Genomic DNA, 22,816 nt, shown 5'->3' with positions numbered 1-22,816 from the left:
CGATAAAAATTTATGGTTAATGTAAACCAGTATATTTTATTATTATTTTATACTAAACTTGAAAAAACTAAAAAAAAAAATTGCATAAGGCGTTAAATCTTTTATTTTAGGAAATGTTAGTGTGTGGTTTTTTAAAGTGGGAGAACAAGAGAACTACAATATGAAATGCAAATCTTGGTACTTGTCAACACCCATCAATGAAGTTATTGGTATGTAATAGTTTTTGGAAGACTTCATGAAAGCTACTAATTTAAGTCATCATAACAATTAATTATCATATATAAATAAACAACCAACAAACTAAACATTTCTAGACTGTTTAATTAAACATTACAATTTTTGTAACATTTCTGTTTCACAGCTATTGATAAAAATAATTTAAATCTGCCTGCCTGCCCTTGTAATGAGTTAGCAGCAAGAAATAGCCCAATTTGGATCACATATAGTTCTGCTCAACAAGATGGCCACTGTTATGATTTGTTGCCAAATTATGGGGAATTTGGACGGGTGAGTCACTTATCTTCTCATGTAAATCAATATCATATTTTTTATCAATACTAGATTACTTGTATGTTGTCATTCAGTATTTTAATATGCATTATGTAAATGATAAATAGTAATAATTATAAAATTAACTGTAGTTTAAAAAGAAAAGTGTTATAAACATAGAGTCAAAATAAAATTATATCAGAGTATTATAACCTGTGAAAGAGATGTATACTATTAAACTTAATAACATTATAAGTTTTGAACTTACAGAGATGTTGTTATCGTTTGAGTGGAATTTACATCTTTGAGACAACAAAACCACAGGCAGGAAGTCTTCAGAGATATAATGCTTTTGATTCTTTCATGTTCAAGTCGAAATCTCACCAAATTAATGATCTAGATCCAAAACAATGGTGCTGTAGCCAGTCAAATCTGTGTGAACTCTACTACAAGTTGAGACCTGCTGGTTCATGCATTGCAAGCAACTGGGTTAGAGGTAAAGTGTAAGAATTGAAAACTTGTAGTTTATTAAAGGAAAATGATGTTTAAGTAAAAATGGAGAACTTGAAATTTAATAAGGAAAAATTATGTTTTAAAAAATTAATTGAAAACTAACTTAAATAACAAATTTTACATACATAATCCAAGTTAATTTACATGTCTTTAACACATGCTTTGCTTATACTAAAAGTTATCCTTTTTACCATTACGAGCTGACCCACAGCGTAGCATACGCCACTATTTAGTTGTTTTATTTTCTACTTTTTAGTACTTAATAGTGAATTTGACACTACCCTCCCTTCCATCTCCCCCCCTCCCCCACCACTGTGAAAGTAGCCGTCCTTGATGACAGTTTATGGACAACAATGAAAAAATCAAGCAGATTTCTTACCTCTCCTTAGTTTCACATAGTTTAAAAGCTAAATTATCTGCCCCTAATAGCCGTTACTAATTTGACCAGGCTCTGCGATTGTAAACATTTGGGGTGAACCTTAGCTCACCAGTAGGTGGGGTGGTAACTACATGCCTTGAGAGCACGGGAGTAATGGCGTGCATTTACATTGTGTCTCGCTTGGTCCCCATGAAGAGAATTATATATATAGATTTTTATTACAACCTACAAAATAATCTCTAATATAAGGTTTAATAAACATTGAACCAAAATTTTTTTTTAAATTCTAAATGCTTAAAGTTATGTAATACCTATAGATTTCCAAAATTATTTTTAATAGCTTTTTTTTGCAATGGTGTTGTTCTTTGTAAAACTAGTTTAAGAAATATTTCAGGATTTTTATTTGGAGACCCACACATTGTAACGTTGGACCAGAAACCATACATTTTTAATGGGCTTGGAGAATATAAAATATTGGAGATAAAAAGTAACACAAATGTTGCCAATTTTATAATGCAGGTAAAAATGTTCTTAAATAATTCAATAGTGTTGTATTAAAATGTATTCTCGGGCTTGATGAATGTAAAATGCTATCTTCTGATTATTGATCTTGATTGTTAGAATGAATAGTTTCCATGTATTTTTAAAAATTAATTAAAAAAATATTTTGTATCACTGGTCAAACAAACATATTGTATCCAATATTAGGGTCGCACTTGCAAAGCAATAAACAACAACGGAACAGAAATAAATGCTACTGCCTGGTGTGCCTTTGCTGTCAAGAATGGAAATAATAATATTTTAAGAGTAGAAATCAGTTCATCAGGAAAGAGTATGTTTTTTTCTAACTTCTCATACTTGATCTCCACCGTGTTATAATATCATAACTGCATAGTTCTTGTATAATTCATAAATTTAGTTGAAGGTCTTACTATCTTTTTGAGAATCCATGTTTACTTTAGTTTTGATTATTTTTCATTAGTTTATTGAATTTGTTGCCTTTATTAAAGGCATTTGAATTTAAAGGAATACATAAGATTCTATTTATTTTGTGCAACACATTACATATTCAACAATATTGATTTTGATTTTTATATTTTGTTACAAATGCATGCTGATTTGAAAAACATTATTTTGATTGTTTCAGTCATGATTATATATGCCAGTTATGAGAATAAATCTCGAGACTATTCGGCACAATATCAAGAACCTGATTTTATTGCTATAGAAAATGGAATGGTTTTAAGAAAACAAAATAATTCTTTAGAAGTTGCTTTTCCTGATAGTAAGCAATTGTATCTATAATATTTAATGATTATGTTTTTAAGTAGATATGTAAGGCCTATATATAAAGAGATAAGTATGATTTAAAATGTTTTAATGATTTTAATCTTCTTTGTCGTAGGTATTGGGTTGTCAGTTTCCCTGAATTTAGGAATGCTTGAATTTTCTGTAACCTTGGATAAAAAATATCAAAATTCAACAAGAGGACTCTTAGGCAACTTCAATAACATCCAAACAGATGATTTTATTTGCCAAAATGGCACTAGACTTCCAGATAATTCTACAGAAAGAGTATTGTACCAGTTTGGGCAATCATGTAAGATATATTTTAAAACTATACATTAAAAACAAAATTGTAATTAATTATTTATCTTTATATAATTTTATTAACAATAAATATTTTGCACTATCCTTTCAGGGGCTATAACTCAAAATGAGAGCTTATTTTTATACGGCTATGGACAAAATACTTTCACCTTTTCTGACCCAAGCTTTATTCCTATGTTTTTCGATGAACAAAGTACTGAAGCTAAATCAGCTGCTGAAGCAGCTTGTGGGGCTTATAATATTCCTTGTCTGTTTGACTTTATTGCCACAAGAAATCAGGAGATTGCCAAAAAAAGTTTAAATTCTGCAGATACATTTAAAAATGAGTCCACTAGTACAGGTAAATAAAAGTTTAAAATGAATACCAGTTCACTTGATTGTGATAAAATGTTTAATTTATTTATATATTATAAAAGTATTATGTTAAAATTAATATTTACATACATATATAGGGGATGCAGAAAAAAAACCTATTTGCAACACAATATCTTGTTATGCATCAAACTGTTATCTATACTTTATCTATACTATAATATCAAGTAATGCATTAATTACTGCAGTTTTTTCTATAGTATCTTCATTAATACAAAAATATTTTAATTTTAAGCAATTAAGTATTTCTTTAAAAACAAGATTACCATATTTCATTTCATTGGATTTTAAAAATGAGTAAAAGCCTGTACTATCACTCTTAAAATGCATGGCGTCTGCATTTTAATGGGGTCAGCATGGATGACTCAGTAAAGCTCGTGGTTGATACACCGAAAAGTCTCGAGTGCAAACCCCCGGTTAGATGAGGCTCGATAGCTGAAGACAGAGACTCTTCTAGTAGAGACAACTCCAAAATCAAACAACTGCTGCCTCTTAGTTTGTTCTTGGGTGGACAAAATTGGTGGAAACAAATCCAAACAGAAAAGCAGTCTGAAATTAGAGTCAACTACCTATATGTCACATCAAATTGACACATAATACTTTCTTGTGTTGGAGTAAATCTAGATCAACATTACAATTTTAAGAACAAAGAAGAAGAAGAAGGCATTGTTAACTTTATAACATTTAATTATTTATGTATTTATATACTTATTTGATTATGTGTATCTGTTTACAGCGAATCAAGCTCCGACAGTGACACTTATCACACAACAGATCAGAATAATATACAATCAGTCTTTTAGCATAACTATAAATGGTTCTGATATTGATGGGCAGATAGCAGAGTTTAAAGTTTTTTCTGATGTTAGTTACAAAGAAAAACAAAGATACACTAGGGAAGCAGCATTGAGTACTTTAACAACTTTTGAGTTTTTCGCAAATACTATGGGGCTGATACAAATAGGGTAAGAATATAGGATGGTGAATTAACTGGAGAAAAAATTGATGAATTTAAAAATTAAAATAAAATAAAATAAATTTTAGTTGTTTTTCTTAATTTCTTTTTGAATATAGTTTAAAAAAGCTAGAGTTTAACTGTTGCTTTGTTTACAATACAGTAATGTTAAAATAAGAGCAGTACAATAATGTTATAGAAAATTATTTTTAAACAGATTTTCTGGAGTTGATGATAAAAGCTTATGTTCAGAAGTAGCTCAAGTTAACATCACTTGCTGCACAAATTGCAATTTTAATGGAAAGTGCTTAGAAAATGTTCTAAGAAAAACTAACAATCCATATTTTAGTTATGAAGTTTGCAATTGTGATCTTGGATACACAGGTATATAAATTGAATGATTATTATGATTATTATTATTTTAAAATTACAGTATACTTAGATAGTTCTTAATTAATAATTCATTTTTAATAAGAGCCCTGTTGAAAGATAAATTATCTGCATAGAATTTTTGAAATAGGTCTACTCTTGAAACTTGGGAATTAAACAACAAACCAGCGTTCTTAATGTTCTTGATATGATATATTTTTGTAGGTGATTCAGTTTGGATACTTTCTCTGATACATTTTTAATGCTGATTCTCATAAAAGAGAATATTAAATGATCATTTGCTGTTTAATAACATTTCATTTATTTTAAAATAAAAATATATTTTAATATTTTTATTTGATACTATGTTATGTTTCTGGATCTATGTACATTGATGTCTACTTTTAATGAAAACTGTGACATTTAGCCATTTGAAATTTAGGTTAAGGCATGTTTCTCTATTTTCATTATACAGAAACAATTGCCTATTTCATTAAAAATTCATGTATAAATGATAATTTTTTAAGCACATTCTAAAACTCTTCTCTTAAGAACTAATACATAAAAACTTGTAACACAATCAAAAGGTGTTGACTGTGATCAGGATGTTGATGGCTGTGTGGGTAACCCATGCCCTACAGCTTGCATTGATGCACCAGCTAGTCAGCAACAAGTGACTGGAACGGCATACACTTGCACAAACTGCCCAGCTGGATATCTCCTAAATCAAAATAAAACCAAATGTGAAGGTAAAATATGTTGCTGAAGTGGTTTAACATGCATTAATTGTTATATATTGTGAATGGGGGATAAAAATAAAATTCACAAAAACAAACGCAATTTTATTTCTAAATAATGTCCTTAACATATTCTTGGGTTATGAATGATGTTTTGTAATGGATATTTGTGTTGGAGGTTGATAGTTGTAATGGATTTTTAAAAATTAAAATATCAGTTGATATTTATCCTAAATTTTAAAGCTAGCTTAACAAGCCATCTCAAATCTGGTAAAAACCTTGAATTGTAAAATGTCCCCTGTTTCATTTATAAGTCTGGTAAATTTATGCCACTGACCATACAATGTCAAGCAGTACTGTGACCACAAACACCATTAATCACAACTTCCTGATCCTGTAAGACACCAACCATCACATATCTAATTCATTAGCTTCAAACATGGGATTGATTTAGTGGTGTTTTACCTGAGTCAAAGCATGGACACTTCTAAAATAGGTCATTAAATATTCCATTGATCCTTAAAGCGCCCCAAGCCACTGTTACATAACTTATAACATGTAAGGCCAAGTGGTGCATGCTTTAAGAGTTAAAAAAAATTCAATTTACTTCTACAGATGTTGATGAGTGTAAAAATATATCCAGTTGTGATAGTAACATGTCTGTCTGTGAAAATGTAATCGGAAGCTTCAAATGTAACTGCAAACCAGGTTACAGAAACTTCAATGCAACTAGATGTCTAGGTAAGCAATCATATATTTGTTCTATCAATTTTATTTAGAACTTTATCTCCTTAAAAATATCCTAGTGATATTTATAACTTTCTTATGTAATTTTACTTTTCCAACTCTGACTGAAAACTGGTATTTTTAAATCTTTATTGCTGTTGACATTTTTACTTTATTCATAAACATCAAGAAACATGTTCTTATGTTAAAAAATCTAACATATTTGTTATTAAATTTGACATGTAAATTAGAGGAAAGTATATGAATTATTCAAAATTAAAGTAAAATTAAAATGTTGGAAATTATGCACAAACAGAATGACATCTCTGATCACAAAAGTATCCGCTTTATTAATGAAAAGTATATGTATAAATAGACAAACAGACAAACCGCACTAATATAGAACCACAAACCAAAACAAAAATAATAGAAATAGAGTCTAATGAATTTATTTTAACAGTACAAATGAAATAATCCTATATGCTTAAGGTTAGGGTTAATACTGTTAAAGATAGGGATAGTTTTAGAAGGTTCAGGGTCAGGTCTAGATTCAGGTTTTCAGGTTTATATTCATTTTCAGAAGTTCAGGTTCAGGTTATGATAGGGTTTAGTTTGAGGTTTGTGTTCAGGTTCATGTTCATGTTGATATTCTAATTAAAGTTCATGTTGAAGTTCTGATTCAAGGTGGGGTTCAGGTGAAGGTTTAAATATTTATAGTGTTTTATTATTTTAAAAAATTCATTTTGAAATTTAAATCTATCTTTCTCATGTTTTTTTAGATATCAATGAATGCACAGAAAGGCTACACAACTGTGATCAAATTTGTGTTAATACTTTAGGCAGTTTCAATTGTACATGTCTGCCTGGTTTTAATAGAAAAAGTGGAAAATGTGAAAGAACTGAGACAGGTTAGCTAAATTTATAATATTTCTTATTGTAAAAATAAAACGTTTTAAATTATTTAAAATAATAAAGTGTTTTTTGGTTGTATAGGAAGCAGGATTTGTTTCTAATTTTGGTAGCGTTATAATATATTAACTTTCTTTGTTTGAATTAAAAATATAGTGAGGTATGATATTTTTGTTGTTAGGACATTGTGACATTAATTTTATTAGTGAATGATTTGTATAATAAAAAACACATAAGACCGTACAGACTATTACATCTATGCTAAGTCATGAAAGTTTGCTATTTCAAAGTAAAAGAGGGACTTATAGTATATTTACAATTTGTTACATTATAAACAATTCTTTCTTGCTGTTTTTTTGTTTACTATAGCGTTTTGAATTCCCATGAAATTTCATTAGAGTGTTCACAATACCTCAGACCTAATTATGCTTAAAGATCATTTAAACAAGTGATCAAATACAATGGAATTTTTTCTCAATCACTTGGTTTTGATTTTTAAAAAATACCCAGAACTGATAAAAAGAAATGTATATTTAGCTTTCCATACATTTAACATTGACTCACCTTTTTACATGGCTTGCTGAATAGAGTAGTTCAACATAGTGTTGTCAGTTATGATGTCATTATGTTTTAACAAACTGAATTTCTCATCCATCAGGTTTTTCCCTCATTTTTAAAACTGCATCAAATTTTCTGAAAAGCGCTCATCATGATAAATTACATAAGTCTTTACTAAACGAACCTTAGGTGTTGACATGATGTATTACAAACACTTAGACAAATGACAGCTGTTTATTTATTTGCTAAAAAAATGTAAATCTAAAAACAATCAATTTGTTTTTAATTAGCTCTTCATTTTATCTATATTTCCTTCAGACCCATGTAAACTAATGAACAAGAATTGCAGCTTCAACTGTAGAAATAGCACTAATGGTCCAGAATGTTTTTGTCCTTCTGGATTCCAACTTAAGAAAACTGATAATGTTTCTTGTGAAGGTAAAATAATGTCAAAAAAAACATCCATAACTTTATTAAACTAATCTTCTCTATCATCAATGTTTAGTAAAAAATTGTTTTTAATATTATATTTAAAAATGAAAATAATATTTTGATGAATATTTATTTAAACCTAAATCTAAATTGAAAATCTATTAACATTTTTTTTATTTTTTCAAACTTTAGATATCGATGAGTGTAAAGAAAACTACTGCTCTCAGATATGTCATAACAGTATTGGAACTTTTAATTGTTCCTGTTTTAATGGGTACAGTTTGAATTCAAATGACAACCGTTCTTGTGATGGTATGTATGGATTGTTATTTTTTTATATATAGAGTCATTTTTTTTAGACATTACTATTTTACTTATTTTTTTTTTATATAATTGGAACTTTGTTTTTAGAGGAACCATTCAGGTTTTTGTTGTAATGTTGAAATTTCTAACTTGTACAAGCATGTGTTGGGAACAAATATGGAGAGAACTGCAAGAGCACTTGTCAGTGTAAAGGACGAGCTATAGGATGTGATAATGTGAAAGGATGCATTTGTCAGAACAACTGGAAAGGGACAGAATGTGATGTTGACGTGAATGAATGTTTAAAGCCTAACATGTGCTTACCTGACCACTATTGTACTAATACAATTGGAAGTTATTCTTGTGATTGCCCAGCCGGGTATGAAGATATTAACGGAACTTGTGTCAGTAAGTCAAATATAATTAGATACATGTTTTCAATGTGTCAGTAAGTCAAATATAATTAGATACATTTTTGCCATAGTCTAAATACAATTTTTTAACATGGAATCAATTTGAGAATATATTGTCATATTTTGTTGCTTTGGCAACATATATTAATTGTCTTTGTCTAAGTAGCTAATACTTATAATTGTGTAGCATAATCCTTAATGTTTTTGAAGTAGATTACACACATAAAGGTCCCAAATTCAGGAGTTTGGTTAGCAAAAACTATATGATTACCCTCTGTCAATCCTTTTTTAATGGGTACTTTAAAGGTTCAGGGGATTATAGATTGCTTCGCATTGAGCTGATAATCATCATTCTTTTCCTGTTTATGACCAAGACACAATTGGCAGATTAAGTAGAGTTCATCTGTTTCAATGACATTAGCATACAGGGGGATATTGTGTTAAGGACTATGCCCAGCCACCAATACTTTCCCTAACGTGAGTCTGGTACCCATCAGAGACGTCCTACAGACACTATACCTGGATCCGAACTCAAGAATTTTAACTTAGTAGTCTAGTACTCTGCCACATGGTCCTGGTGCTAACATTAGTCAGAGAAAAGATGAAGTATGATTTCGTTTCTCAATAGAATGTACTTTCAATAACTTAGTCTGTGTTTATTGAATCAGGAAATTGGTCGTGTTTAATTATGTGAAATTTCCCAATACCTATTCACAGATATTAATGAATGTAGCAATCCTTTGCTGAATAACTGTACTCAATTGTGCTTTGATACATTGGGCTCTTTTGTTTGTGAGTGTGACAATGGCTATACAAAGTTATCTAATGGGACTTGTCAAGGTAAAGTTTTTCTTTATAAGCAAAATGAAATTTTTTTTTTATTTCTGCAGTTGTATTACTCCTAAATTGTAACCGAACAATGTATAAAAGGCCTATGAAGGTGTAATATATATTTTCCTAATTGTATACATTTTGAAAAATCCTGTTGTCCATGTTATGGGATAAAAGTAGGGTTTCTAAAATCAAGATTATGTTTGCTATGGAATAGTGTGCATTTGAAGAATAATCCAGATGTAGTTGGTTTTTGTGTGTTGGTTACATTACTTGTATTGGACTATTAAACCTATAACAGCTGGCTGAGAACAACAGAACATGTCACTTTGACAGTAACTATATCTAATTACTAATTCATCAACAGATGTTAATGAATGTGCAAATGATGCATCTGGCTGCCAACAGATCTGTGTTAATGTTGTAGGCAGCAGCTTCTGTGAATGTGCTGTGGGATACAAACTTGAAGACAACAGGAAAACATGTGTCAAAGAAGGTTATTTTAATAAAATACTTCTAAGAGAAGTTATAAAACATAAATTGTTTGTATACAATGAAAGCAAGCTTTTAAAAACAAATTTACTGTACTTGCAATCAATCGTCCTTAATATTATATTATGATATTATATTATATTATTCCTTTCATTATATGTTAATTGTTATGTTCTGCATTATAATTACAATTTAAATTTTTCAAAATAAATTTGTCAAGTTTTGGATCCCTGCATCAACTTTTACCTAAACTGTTCTTTTGGATGTACTATTGTGGATGATGAAGCTCAGTGTTTTTGTGGAAACGGATATGTACTCAGTACTAATAAGTATGATTGTATTGGTAAGTTTATAAATTATGAAAAAATGCTGAAAGGTAATTCAGCAATTTAAAAAATGGTATTAATATAAGTATGATTTTATTGAAAACTGCATGATTGAGAAAAAAATATCATGATAAAAAAGAGGTATCATTCTTATTCATGCTCCAAGCATACAACTTTAAGTTAAATATGCTGGGTTAAAAATAAATTTGATATTTGTTTATAAACTCTAAGGAATTTCAATGCCTATAAAAATTTTCATATTTTAAACTTTTTGTGTACACATTTTTTCCATTTTTGAAATATATTATAAAAATATCTATGAATGTAATATATATATATATATATATATATATATATATATATATATATATATATATATATATATATATATATATATATATATATATTATTATTATTATTAAAGGATTATAGGTCTATAAAGTATGCTAGTTATTGCATGAGTTTTGTATGAAAAATTGTTCTTTCTTAATTTACTAGGTGATTTTGGTGATTTGATGTATTACCTTGTTCTTATGCTGCATTTAAAATGGTTTTATTTTACTTTTTAATGCTTATGTTAGATGTTGATGAATGTAATGCAAATATAAGCCAATGTTCACAATCTTGTGAAAATGCACCTGGGACTTACAAGTGTTCCTGTCAAATTGGATTCAAATTACAGAATGATAAAACAACTTGCTTACGTAAGCATCTTCTTCTTATTAAAATAATAATAAAGTCACATGCTTTATTTTACCTTTTTATTTTTTAAATTATGAAACTAGAATTTATATTGTTTTTGAAATATAAATGATTTTTTGGTAAGGAAATTAGTCTTCTGTTTTTAATGAATCATTTGATTATCAGATATTTTAAATGTTTCTTTTTTCCTAATCAGTTTATATAATAAAGAATAAATTTATTAACTGGCAATAGCAACAAGTTTTTTAAATTTTCTGATTAGGGAAGAAAATCTAAATTATACAATAGCAATAATATGAATTATTTTACATGATATAAGAATGTGATGGCTACCACTGGGGAGAGAACTGTGCCACAACTTGTAACTGTAGCACCATGGGCACAGAGAGATGTGATAGTATTGAAGGATGTAAATGTAAAAATGGCTGGTCAGGAAAATGGTGTGAGAAGGATCAAGATGAATGCTCGTATTTAAATTTTCCCTGCCCTTCAAATTCTAAGTGTACCAACACGCCTGGTTCATATGACTGTCAGTGCTTTGATGGATTTGTTCAAAATAAAACTAACAACTCGTGCACAGGTATCAAATAGCCTACATAAGAAAGTATCAATTTTAATTAATTAATCAAAAGTGTTAAAAAAACAATAAATTATCCAATGATCTAGTTTTATGAATAGAATGTTGCAAAACCTATTAAAACTATGCAGCATGATGGGTTGTGCAAGTCTAGTATATGGAAAAATCAATTTTAAGACATAGTGTAGTGAAAAAAATGATGCATACAATTTATATACGTGCTACATTCACAAATTTAACCACAGTCTTGTATAATGCTTAAGATGTAAAAAATATAATTATCAACTTTTATTTTCCAGACATAAATGAGTGTGATGGTTTTCCTTGTGATCATATTTGCACAAATACAATTGGTAGCTTTTTATGTTCTTGTGATAAAGGTTTCAAACCAAAAGGAACCAAATGTTATGGTACGTTTAAAAAAGTATAAAACCATATGTTCTGTGTAGACACATTTTTTTGTGTTAAATTTGTATAAACCAATTATGTAATAGATTAAACTTTTAAAATTTTTGAAAATCAAAATATTTTAAAAACAAAATGTTTTTTTGAAAGTTAATTTAATTTATACTATAATTTCAGACATTAACGAATGTGAAGTAAAAGACTTGAATAATTGTGACCAGAAATGTAGAAACACTGAAGGAAGTTTTGCTTGTGAATGTTATGATGGTTATGAACTAAACGATACAACACGAAATACATGTTATTGTAAGAAAAAAAAATTATTTATTTAATTGATATTTTATTTTAGATTTAAGAATTATTATAGTGTTGAAAATAATTTTATGAGTATATTTGCATCAAATTTCTCTGTTAGAATGCTTTGTTTGGCTAATACAACACACACTCTTCTACTCTCTTGCTGAGTGGTTTGATTTATACATTATATAGTCTTCAGTTGAAATACATCTTTTGAGCAGTTTGTTTAATTAGCTTAAATGTGTATATTTATTTATATATGTAAGTATATGTGTAGATCTAAATATAAATATACCTACATAAATATATATATATATATATATATATATATATATATATATATATATATATATATATATATATATATATATATATATATATATATAATTCTATATTTTTTTGTTTAAAACTTTTAAAATTAATAATTGTGTTTGACAGCTTTACCCACCAGTGTAAACTGTACAAATGTGTGTAATCAGCTATGCATAGTTGAAGATAACAAAGCAGTGTGCTCTTGCTTCCAGGGATATTACCTAAATGATACGGATTGTATAGGTGTGTATAGTTTATGTGCTGTTCTTATGTGTTCATTAATTGATAAAAGATTAATATAGATCAATTAATAAATTTAAAACAGAAATAAAGAAAATGGATAATTAATTATAGAATTACAATTAAAACATACTTTCAGTACCATAACAAATCAAATTTCCATTTATTGGTAGACAGTATCACAAATCTACTCTGTTACTATTTCTTGCTGCCTGAAGTATATAGGTGTAGTTTCATAATTTTACTCTGGGATAATAAGGTGTACTATTTTAATTAGTTCTCTTGAAAATTTCCCCTTGAAACTCAAGAATATTTTACTGTTAGTTCCTTAGATGTGTTTTAACACATTTGCTGTACACAAACATACATCTTTCTAATGTAATAAGTGGGGAAATGTAAATATTAAATTTGAACTTAAGTTTAGTAGGTATAAACTTTTCAAATCAGAAAGGAGAGAACTTGCAGTTTGTAATAGAAAGACAGTTTTTAATTGGCCTTCTTTTTTTTTTTAGATATAGATGAATGTGAGAGTAACCCATGTGTTAATGGAAACTGTACCAATAAAAATGGCACATTCTCATGTTCATGCAGAAAAGGGACAAAACTTCTGGAAGACAAACTAACCTGTGAAGGTAAAATACTAATAGTGCACACATTTATTCAGTAGATAAAATTGCTGTTTGCATATAGTTACTGTACTGGGCAAATCACAAAATGACAAAACCTTAAAAGATGTTACACATTTCTTGTAAATTATAATTATATTCCCCACGCTCTCTCCCCGCACACAGTAACCATGCATGAGCATTAACAATCCACATGACCCATACTACCAAGTTGCCATAATAGTAATAAAAAGTAACTTCTTTTAAATCACCTGTCTTTTTAAATACAAAATATATGCTAAATCTTCATCCCTTAATTAGTTCATTGTTTCAAATCTTTTCACATATGTGATGTAACGTATAGATGCTCACAAATTGTTCTTTATAATGATCAGCATATATTTTGTATAACTGACTGGCTACATAAAGATCAGCTTTTTTTCTTTTTTTATTGATTTGGAAACCAGTGACTTTTCTAATATTGTGTGTAGGAAAAATGAAAAATGTAAATGTTATAAAGCTTAAAACAAAGTACCGATGTTAAAAATGGTAATGGTAACTGCAAAATTCTTTAAGATTGGAGTGTATCATTTATTTGTGTTATTACTTAATTGAATAATGTCTAAAAACTAAACATTTCAGAATGTATAAGTGGGAAATATGGCTATGACTGTGCTGCTAACTGTTCCTGTAACACTACCAACACCAAGCCTCAAATCTGTTTTGCTGAGAATGGAACCTGTGATTGTTTAACTGGTTGGACTGGTAGTGACTGCAGTACTGATGTTGATGAATGTAACCAATCAACAAACAGTTGCCCTGCTAACTCCAAATGTGTTAACTCCCCTGGTTCATTCCGATGTGTTTGTGAAGTTGGTTACTTTAAATCAGCTAACTTTTGTTTGTGTAAGTTTTTTCTCTCTTGTATTATGAAATCATTTTTAGTTTATTTTTATGTGTATAATTTAAATTGTTTGTCATTTTATTGTGTATATTGATAATCATCCTTCACGAGCTGCTGATAGTGTTTTAAAACAAAATAATTTCAGTTGAAGCATTGGTAGTGTCGAATTCATAAATTATGAATTACTGAAAATTCGAAAAAAAAAAACTAAATAGCGGTGTATGCAACGTCGCAGGTCGGCTTGTATACTTTATTTTACAATAAATGTATTGATTTTTATTACATAGTAATTTTTTAAATAACACTATTCAATATTAGCAAACACATTTAATGATTTCTTTTTCTCCACAAAGCATGTGAAAACAACCATTATGGTCAAGACTGTAATCAAAAATGCAAGTGTCTACAGTTTGGCATAAACACTGACAGCTGTGATAATGTGAATGGTCAGTGTAGATGTAAACCAGGATGGACTGGCTCTAGCTGTGAAACAGATATAGACGAGTGTTTGAACACCAGCTACTGCCCAGATATACATGAGAGCTGTTTTAATTTAAATGGATCTGTAGAGTGTAGATGTATTGTAGGATACCATAGAATAAACGGCTCTTTGTGTAAAGGTAAGTTCAAAAAAATGTTTTCCTTTTTATAACACAGTATTGTTAGTAATCTTACTGTTGCACTTAGTAAAATATTACAATAATAGCTTGTTATAAGACTAAATAATTTTTTGAAACAAAACTGAATAATGTAATGTGGATTGTACATTACAATTATAAAAAAGCTGAGAGCAGTAATTTGTTTTTCTGGCTTTGTTTGATAAATAATAAGAGGAAATATCATAATTGGCTATAAAAAACAAATCTGATATGTATTTTTACATTTTGATAACTGTATGCATCATGTCTTGTCAGATATTGATGAGTGCCTTGATCCATTAAATCGATGCAACTTTTCCACAACAATATGTAACAATACTGATGGGTCCTACGTGTGTGACTGTAGACCTGGACATATTGACATCAATGATACAGCCACCTGCAAGGGTAACTAGGCTGGCGCAGTTACAAATATTTATCAAATAAGTAGATTCAATCTTAATGAAAGAGCTTTATGTATTAAAGGGACATTCTTACGAAAAATTGTTTTTAATTTCTTTGTTCAACATATACAACACATTTATTTTGATAGTGCAAAATAACATGATAAAGAGGAGAGGAATGTGATGTTAGATAACACCTATTTAAATATAGACCATCAGGTCTTTATATGTTCTTCACATTTTCTTTACCTATTAAATCTACTTAGTTTTTGATGTTATTTATATTGGTATTTTCATTGCAGTGAATTACAAGAAATTTCCTTTGGAGATTGAATTTGATTTTTCACAACAAAATCTTAGTTCATTAATTTTTATAATAACTACAACTGAATCTAAAGACTTACAAAGAAAAATTGCAAGAAGTGTGAGTAGCTGTTCAGCCTTTTTATTATTTTAAAAAAAATAACCTTAAACATACACACAAAAATACAGTTCTAATAGAATTATATTCAATCATTAGCAGTTGTTTTATTTATTTTATTATTTATTTTAATAATGCTAGATTCTTGTTAATAACTATCAGTTTGGTTAATAATTATAAATAATCTATACATGTTATGCTATTTACATTTTAGTGTTGTTATTTTAAAAAATATGTTTCAGCTAACAAAATTTAGTAAAGAAAAGTATGGAGATGCTGTGTTGTCTTTTGAAATATATAATTTAACGTAAGTTTTTAAGTGAATATTAAATTACATATGTGGCAAGGGTGATTGTGCTGGTGATTTATTGTGCTAATATAAGTACATTTAGAAAACATTTTTAAAATATTAATCTTAACCAATTTATCTTATCTATCAATATAGATTAACTTATTTATGAAAAAGAATTTACTATACAAAATAGATTTCAATTTTCTTCACAAACTATAGGCTGGTAGCAATTTCAACTTAAAAACATTAATTTTACCTCTTCTTCTGGAGCAAAATTTAACAAGTAGTAAAAGCTCATCAATTAATTTAGAATTGTTTTCATAAATTAATAATCTTTCATTATATTATTTTAACAAAATTTTAACAGTAATGGTTCAGTCATAGCCCACACAAATCTTCAAATAGATCTGCTGAATACCAATATATCAGATTATGTTGCATCTTCATTTGCTTTTGAGCTATCTAAAGCAAAAAATTTTACTATTGGTGATGATATAGTTACAATCATGGATGTTAAAGTTCAGAATGTTTCAAGTAAGTTTCCTTGTGTTTATTGACAGATGCATTTTAATTTAAATAGTAAACAATTGTATGTAGATGTTCATTACTTTAAGTGTCTTTAATAAATAACATCACACTTCATGAGAGGAAGGGACAATTTATTTATTTTTTCATTTAAATATAAGCAGTTATTTTTTAAAATTAATTTTTGCTGAGATTAGACATTGTATCAAAGACTTTTTGCAAATTGTAATAATAATTGTGCAATTTAACTAATTTTAAGATTCTTTTGATAAAATTAACATCTTGTAAATAGTAATTATTTTTTATATCCAAAAATAAAAATGTAATTGGCGGAGGATAATAAAATGTAATATTTCCCCCATGGAGTGGTCTAGCTTTTTGAGACAATTTTTTTAAATTTGTTACCCCTTAAGTCAAACAAAATTTACTAATTACCCATTTTAGCACACGGCTCATATCCAATATGTGCATGATATTACATGCACTAAGTATAACTAGGCATAACTAAGTATTGACCAAACCTAGGAATAAATAAACGTTTGTTTCTAGCATTAAAATAAAGAAGAAACCTAAAAATAGGCTGTTTTTTTTTTTATTTTACACTCTATCCTGAAACTTTTTAACTCTTTAAAAACCAGCAAGGTCAATCAAAGATCAATGTGAATTGTACCAAAAACTCTCAACATGTCAACCTGGTCAAGTTTGCCAAACCAGTTCAGTGCCTGAATGCACTGTTGTTACTTCAAAGCCTCAAGCAAATGGTAAATTTTAGTAGGCTCATAAGCTATCAACTTAAAAATGACAAAAATGATGCACTTTATTTTCAATTTAATTTTAATCTAATGTTCACTAATAAAAATTGAATCAAGAATGCTGAAGAGAAAACAATGGTGTGTTATTAAAATCTCTTTATGTTTCAGAAAATGATTTAATAATTGGCCTTTCTGTTGGTTTTGGACTCTTTGTGATTCTAGTGATAGCCATAGCAATAATCATAGTACTACACATCAAGAGAAAACGCATGCAAAGAGATCAGTCTAGTGTGCCATCTAATGATCGGTAAGAATTAATAAAATAAAATGTTCTAATGATATGCAAATGAATTTAACTGAATGGGATGGTGTGATTGTATGTTAGAGCACATGATTATTAACCTTAAAGTCTTGAGTTCAAACCTTAGACTAGAATATGTGAATAAAGCTGACCACATTATCCCTTTTAGGCATACATGCTGAGGTTAATAAAATAGATGAACTCTACTTCATCTGTTATATTGACCAGGAGGTCAAAGTGAGTAAAGCAAAGTTCCCTTTTTGAACCTGATGGACAATGGGGGCAAGGGAAGAAGAGTTCAACTGTATCTGTGACTTCATATGAATGGATAGTGTGGTCAGCATTATGCCCAGATCAGATTAAATAGAGAAACTAATATGCCATCTTATTATCCATAAGAATCGATAAGTCAAAATATTAATACAATAAGCAAATTCAGCTTTATATTCTATGCGAGTATGGTTTGATTACTGTTATTTTATTCATTAAAGTGAAAGTATAAGTGAAATACTCTCTAAGAGTATTGCAACAAGGAAACCACTTGGATACCAATCCTTGTACTCCCCCGAGGCTTATCTACAGCCTGGTGGCTACAATCAACAGAGAGAGGGTCAGTATAATTATGCTGGAGTTTTAGATCAATCTGGTTTTTCAAGTGATGAGCCAGGGCCCACAGGCCACTCACACAGAAGAAGGAGCAGAGGAAGTGATTTGGGTGAGTGTTAATTAGCAGTAAACAGTAATGTGCTCTTCTTAATTGGTTTTCTATACTTCATTAATCTTTTACAATTATATCTTCCTCAAACATTTGCTTTTTTTTAGTAAAAGTAATCATAATATTATTGGGAAGAAATGAAATCTTAAAAAGTATTTTTAAAAAACAAAAATAAAAAAATTTAGATATATTGAAATTCTTTTCTTTTATGTGCCTTCCTTAAAATATTTCCCAGTTTTTAAACATTATATTATTTTTAAAATTAAAAAAAAAAACAAATCTCAACTAAAATAGGTTGCTATAAATATATTTTGGTACCAGTGTAAAAATAAGTACTTAAAAGTCAAAATGATCTTTGTAGAAATATTTAAAATGTATTTATTATAAATAAATGTTTTCAAAGGCTCATCCAAATATTTCTTTTATTATTATCGTTATTCCCACATAGGTTTATCAGAAGAAACAGAGCAAGTTCCTGATAGAAGCACATCAAGATTTTCATGGTCTCATATGATCAATCTTTTAGACCAGCATAAAGGGGTAAGTTGTTATACATTTGCTAATGCCATTTTTTTAAAGACAATTTAATGTATACCATTCAATTGAAATTGTGTTTTGAAATTAGTGCTTTTTAATTAGTATATTCAGCCAGCCTATTTTGTAATGTTCTGAATTTTTTCTTTTAGTTTACAATTAAAAGACCAACAATTGACAGCATTCCAGAATTGAGGGTAAGAATACACAATACCATTTCTCTTGCATAAGTATATTTAACCTAGTTTAATGCTACCTTTGAAAATGTGCAAATTATAATAATAATCAAACACAAATTGGATAGTAGGCCTACTTCCGAAGAGCCTGGTACGTCGGACTCCCAAGTCCCCTACATAATAGCATGGGGGAGGAGAGGTGCAAGACTGCCGGGAACCAAGAAGGGTTTGCTCTTGACCCTAACCAGATATCTTGACTTTAAGCTGCGGCCTTCACGAGGCTTTGGAAGAGTGCCACTAGTCGGACCAAGCTCATGACCCCCCCCCCCCCAATGGGTGCGGAATGGCTAGTGGTAGCCAACAGCAGCTAGAGGTTTTTTATCTGGCCGAGTAGAACTGCTGTATGCGCTAGGTTCAAAGAATGGCCGAACGCCCCCCACGATCAAGCTGGGTACCAGGCGGTAGGACGACGTCCCACGTCTGGTGGGTGGGGAAGGAAAGCCCGGTGAGAGCCGACTGATGTAGCGCGCGATGTGTGGGAAACTCTAGTGGTCGGAGTTCGCTACACTGAGGCCTGCCTGGCTAATGGAAGTCAACCTTCTGAGCTGGTTTCCGTATAAGGAAGGAAGGAAGTAGGCCTACTTTGAGGAAAAAATCAAGTATATGAATTTGATGTAAAATATAATCCCTTTTGAGGTTAAATATTTTTTACTGTTTATATACAGAACTGATTTCATATGTGATAAGTGTTTTAATTGTGACTTACTAATCTCGTAAAAAAATATTTTCAGGCTGATTCTCCAAAAGCAGAAAGAAATAAACCCAGCTGAGTTTAAAATGAAATGTGTGTTACTAAATGCAATAAATTAAATAAATGTCAGTAACTGATTGCAGTGTTAAACTAATAAGCTCCATACATGATGCGTAAATTATTAAAATGATGAATACATTGTAAATACAATGAAAATGTGAGTTTGTATACTATTTATGTAAGAAAAAGCTATTATTTATTATACCCATGTTAAGTTATTATCAATCTTTATGTATTAAATATTATTCATATTTTTGTATGTGTTCAGATTAAAAATTACTTTGTACTAATTATATTTTTGATTTAATGTGATTCACATAAATACCATATAATTGATTGTTGTGGTACGTCTGACATTAAAAAGCTCCCTGCTAATGCAAATTTTGCATAAATTTTGCATGTTATGTAGAGTTATAATCTCCTGTAAAAAGTAACCTTTAAGGCCAGATGGTTCATGTTTCAGATGAAGTAGATTTCATATATTTTTACAACAGGTAATCAGAAGGTTGTTCATAATAAAACTGCCTCTTTTATAGTTATTGTTCAACTTTCTTGTTTTTAAATAACCAATGTCTTCTTTTACCAAATTCATTCCAAATATATTTTAATCTAATCATTATTATTTCTTTCATTTTTTTTCTTTTATGTGATACATACATTCTTTTTGCAATATTTTTTATACTTAAAATTGTTTATCACTGTGATTAAATTCATCCATTTAACTAACTTGAATGTAATAAACATATCTTTTCTGCACATTTTTGTACCCCACAATAAACTAAAATTAAGTTATATTTTGAATTTTTGTATCCTAAAATGTTTTCCCCAAGTATCCCCAATATCTTTATGAGATAATTGATTTACGACTGGAGTATACAATGGTAGATGAATGAAGTCTAAAGTTTACAATTAAGGGGCCAAACAAAAACACAATGTAAAGAGTAACAGAATTAGAGAAGAAAAAATGAATTTTCAATTTACATTTTTTTATTGGACTACCTGTATTTTTTTGAGAATGTCGTTATTATGATTAATGCCTCTTTAGTGTTTATCTGGTTTTTGCAGCTTTGCAATATCACGTAATAAACTACACGCACCTTGGATAAACAATACACACAGTTGACCAACAACCCACACAGTTGACCAACAATACACAGTTGACCAACAACACACACAGTTGACCAACAACACACAGTTGACCAACAACACACACAGTTGACCAACAACACACAGTTGACCAACAACACACAGTTGGCCAACAACACAGAGTTGGCCAACAACACACACCGTTGGCCAACAACACACAGTTGACCAACAACACACACAGTTGACCAACAACACACAGTTGACCAACAACACACACAGTTGACAAACAACACACAGTTGACCAACACACAATTGACCAACAACACACACAGTTGACCAACAACACACACAGTTGACCAACACATAATTGACAACCAACACACACAGTTGACAAACAACACACACACATGTGACCAACAACACACACAGTTCACCAACAACACACACAGTTGACCAACAACACACACAGTTCACCAACAACACACACAGTTCACCAACAACACACACATGTGACCAACAACACACACAGTTCACCAACAACACACACAGTTGACCAACAACATACAGTTGACCAACAACACACACAGTTCACCAACAACACACACAGTTGACCAACAAAACACACAGTTGACCAACAACACACACAGTTGACCAACAACACACAGGTGACCAACAACACACAGTTGACCAACAATACACACAGTTAACCATCAACACACTGTTGAGTAACAACACACACATGTGACCAACAACACACACAGTTCACCAACAACACACACAGTTGACCAACAACATACACAGATGACCAACAACACACACAGAATTGACCAACAACACATACACAGTTGACCAACAACACACACAGTTGACCAACAACACACACAGTTGACCAACAACACACACAATTGACCAACAACACACAGTTGACCAACAACACACACAGTTACCCAACAACACACAGTTGGCCAACAACACACACCGTTGGCCAACAACACACAGTTGACCAACAACACACAGTTGACCAACAACACACACAGTTGACCAACAACACACAGTTGACCAACACACAATTGACCAACAACACACACAGTTGACCAACAACACACACAGTTGACCAACAACACACACAGTTGACCAACACACAATTGACCAACAACACACACAGTTGACAAACAACACACACACATGTGACCAACAACACACACAGTTCACCAACAACACACACAGTTCACCAACAACACACAGTTGACCAACAACACACACAGTTGACCAACAACACACAGTTGACCAACAACACACAGTTGACCAACAACACACACAGTTGACCAACAACACACAGTTGACCAACAACACACAGTTGACCAACAACACACACAGTTGACCAACAACACACACAGTTGACCAACAACACACAGGTGACCAACAACACACAATTGACCAACAATACACACAGTTGGCCAACAACACACACAGTTGACCAACAACACACAGTTGACCAACAACACACACAGGTGACCAACAACATACACAGATGACCAACAACACACACAGAATTGACCAACAACACACACACAGTTGACCAACAACACACAGTTCACCAACAACACACAGTTCACCAACAACACACAGTTGACCAACAATACACAGTTGACCTACAACACACACAGTTGACCAACAACACACAGTTGACCAACAACACACATA

General features: G+C 30.2%; 1 protein-coding gene across 1 annotated transcript; it reads left to right on the top strand.

The window, feature by feature from the left end:
- The first annotated feature begins 114 nt into the window (after positions 1-114).
- Positions 115-20,710, top strand: LOC131935670 (fibrillin-1). Its single transcript, XM_059292189.1, has 37 exons — positions 115-209; positions 362-507; positions 760-985; positions 1,776-1,900; positions 2,090-2,213; positions 2,529-2,666; positions 2,787-2,981; positions 3,084-3,332; positions 4,101-4,329; positions 4,537-4,703; positions 5,276-5,437; positions 6,041-6,166; positions 6,931-7,059; positions 7,937-8,056; positions 8,243-8,362; positions 8,513-8,761; positions 9,484-9,606; positions 9,965-10,093; positions 10,310-10,432; positions 10,997-11,119; positions 11,437-11,697; positions 11,994-12,104; positions 12,277-12,405; positions 12,835-12,951; positions 13,461-13,580; positions 14,196-14,459; positions 14,811-15,077; positions 15,372-15,503; positions 15,802-15,923; positions 16,163-16,227; positions 16,580-16,746; positions 17,376-17,498; positions 17,658-17,796; positions 18,282-18,505; positions 18,954-19,045; positions 19,192-19,236; positions 20,007-20,710. Exons 1-37 carry the CDS (start codon positions 161-163, stop codon positions 20,043-20,045), a joined length of 5,469 nt encoding a protein of 1,822 aa, XP_059148172.1. The 5' UTR covers positions 115-160; the 3' UTR covers positions 20,046-20,710.
- The last annotated feature ends 2,106 nt before the right edge of the window (positions 20,711-22,816 follow it).

Source organism: Physella acuta, unplaced genomic scaffold, assembly GCF_028476545.2.
Source record: "Physella acuta isolate Inbredline_101_S28 unplaced genomic scaffold, ASM2847654v3 ptg000151l, whole genome shotgun sequence".
Lineage (NCBI taxonomy): Eukaryota > Metazoa > Mollusca > Gastropoda > Physidae > Physella > Physella acuta.
The sequence above is the reverse complement of the archived record's forward strand: the minus strand, read 5'-3'. Positions and strand labels throughout refer to the sequence as shown.

Bases quoted from the DNA above. Each gene is read 5' to 3' on its own strand.
- LOC131935670 (XM_059292189.1), top strand. From the start codon at position 161: ATGAAATGCAAATCTTGGTACTTGTCAACACCCATCAATGAAGTTATT. The intron at 8,057-8,242 runs GTAAAATAATGT...TTCAAACTTTAG, and splicing joins TGATAATGTTTCTTGTGAAG to ATATCGATGAGTGTAAAGAA. The intron at 11,698-11,993 runs GTATCAAATAGC...TTTATTTTCCAG, and splicing joins AACTAACAACTCGTGCACAG to ACATAAATGAGTGTGATGGT.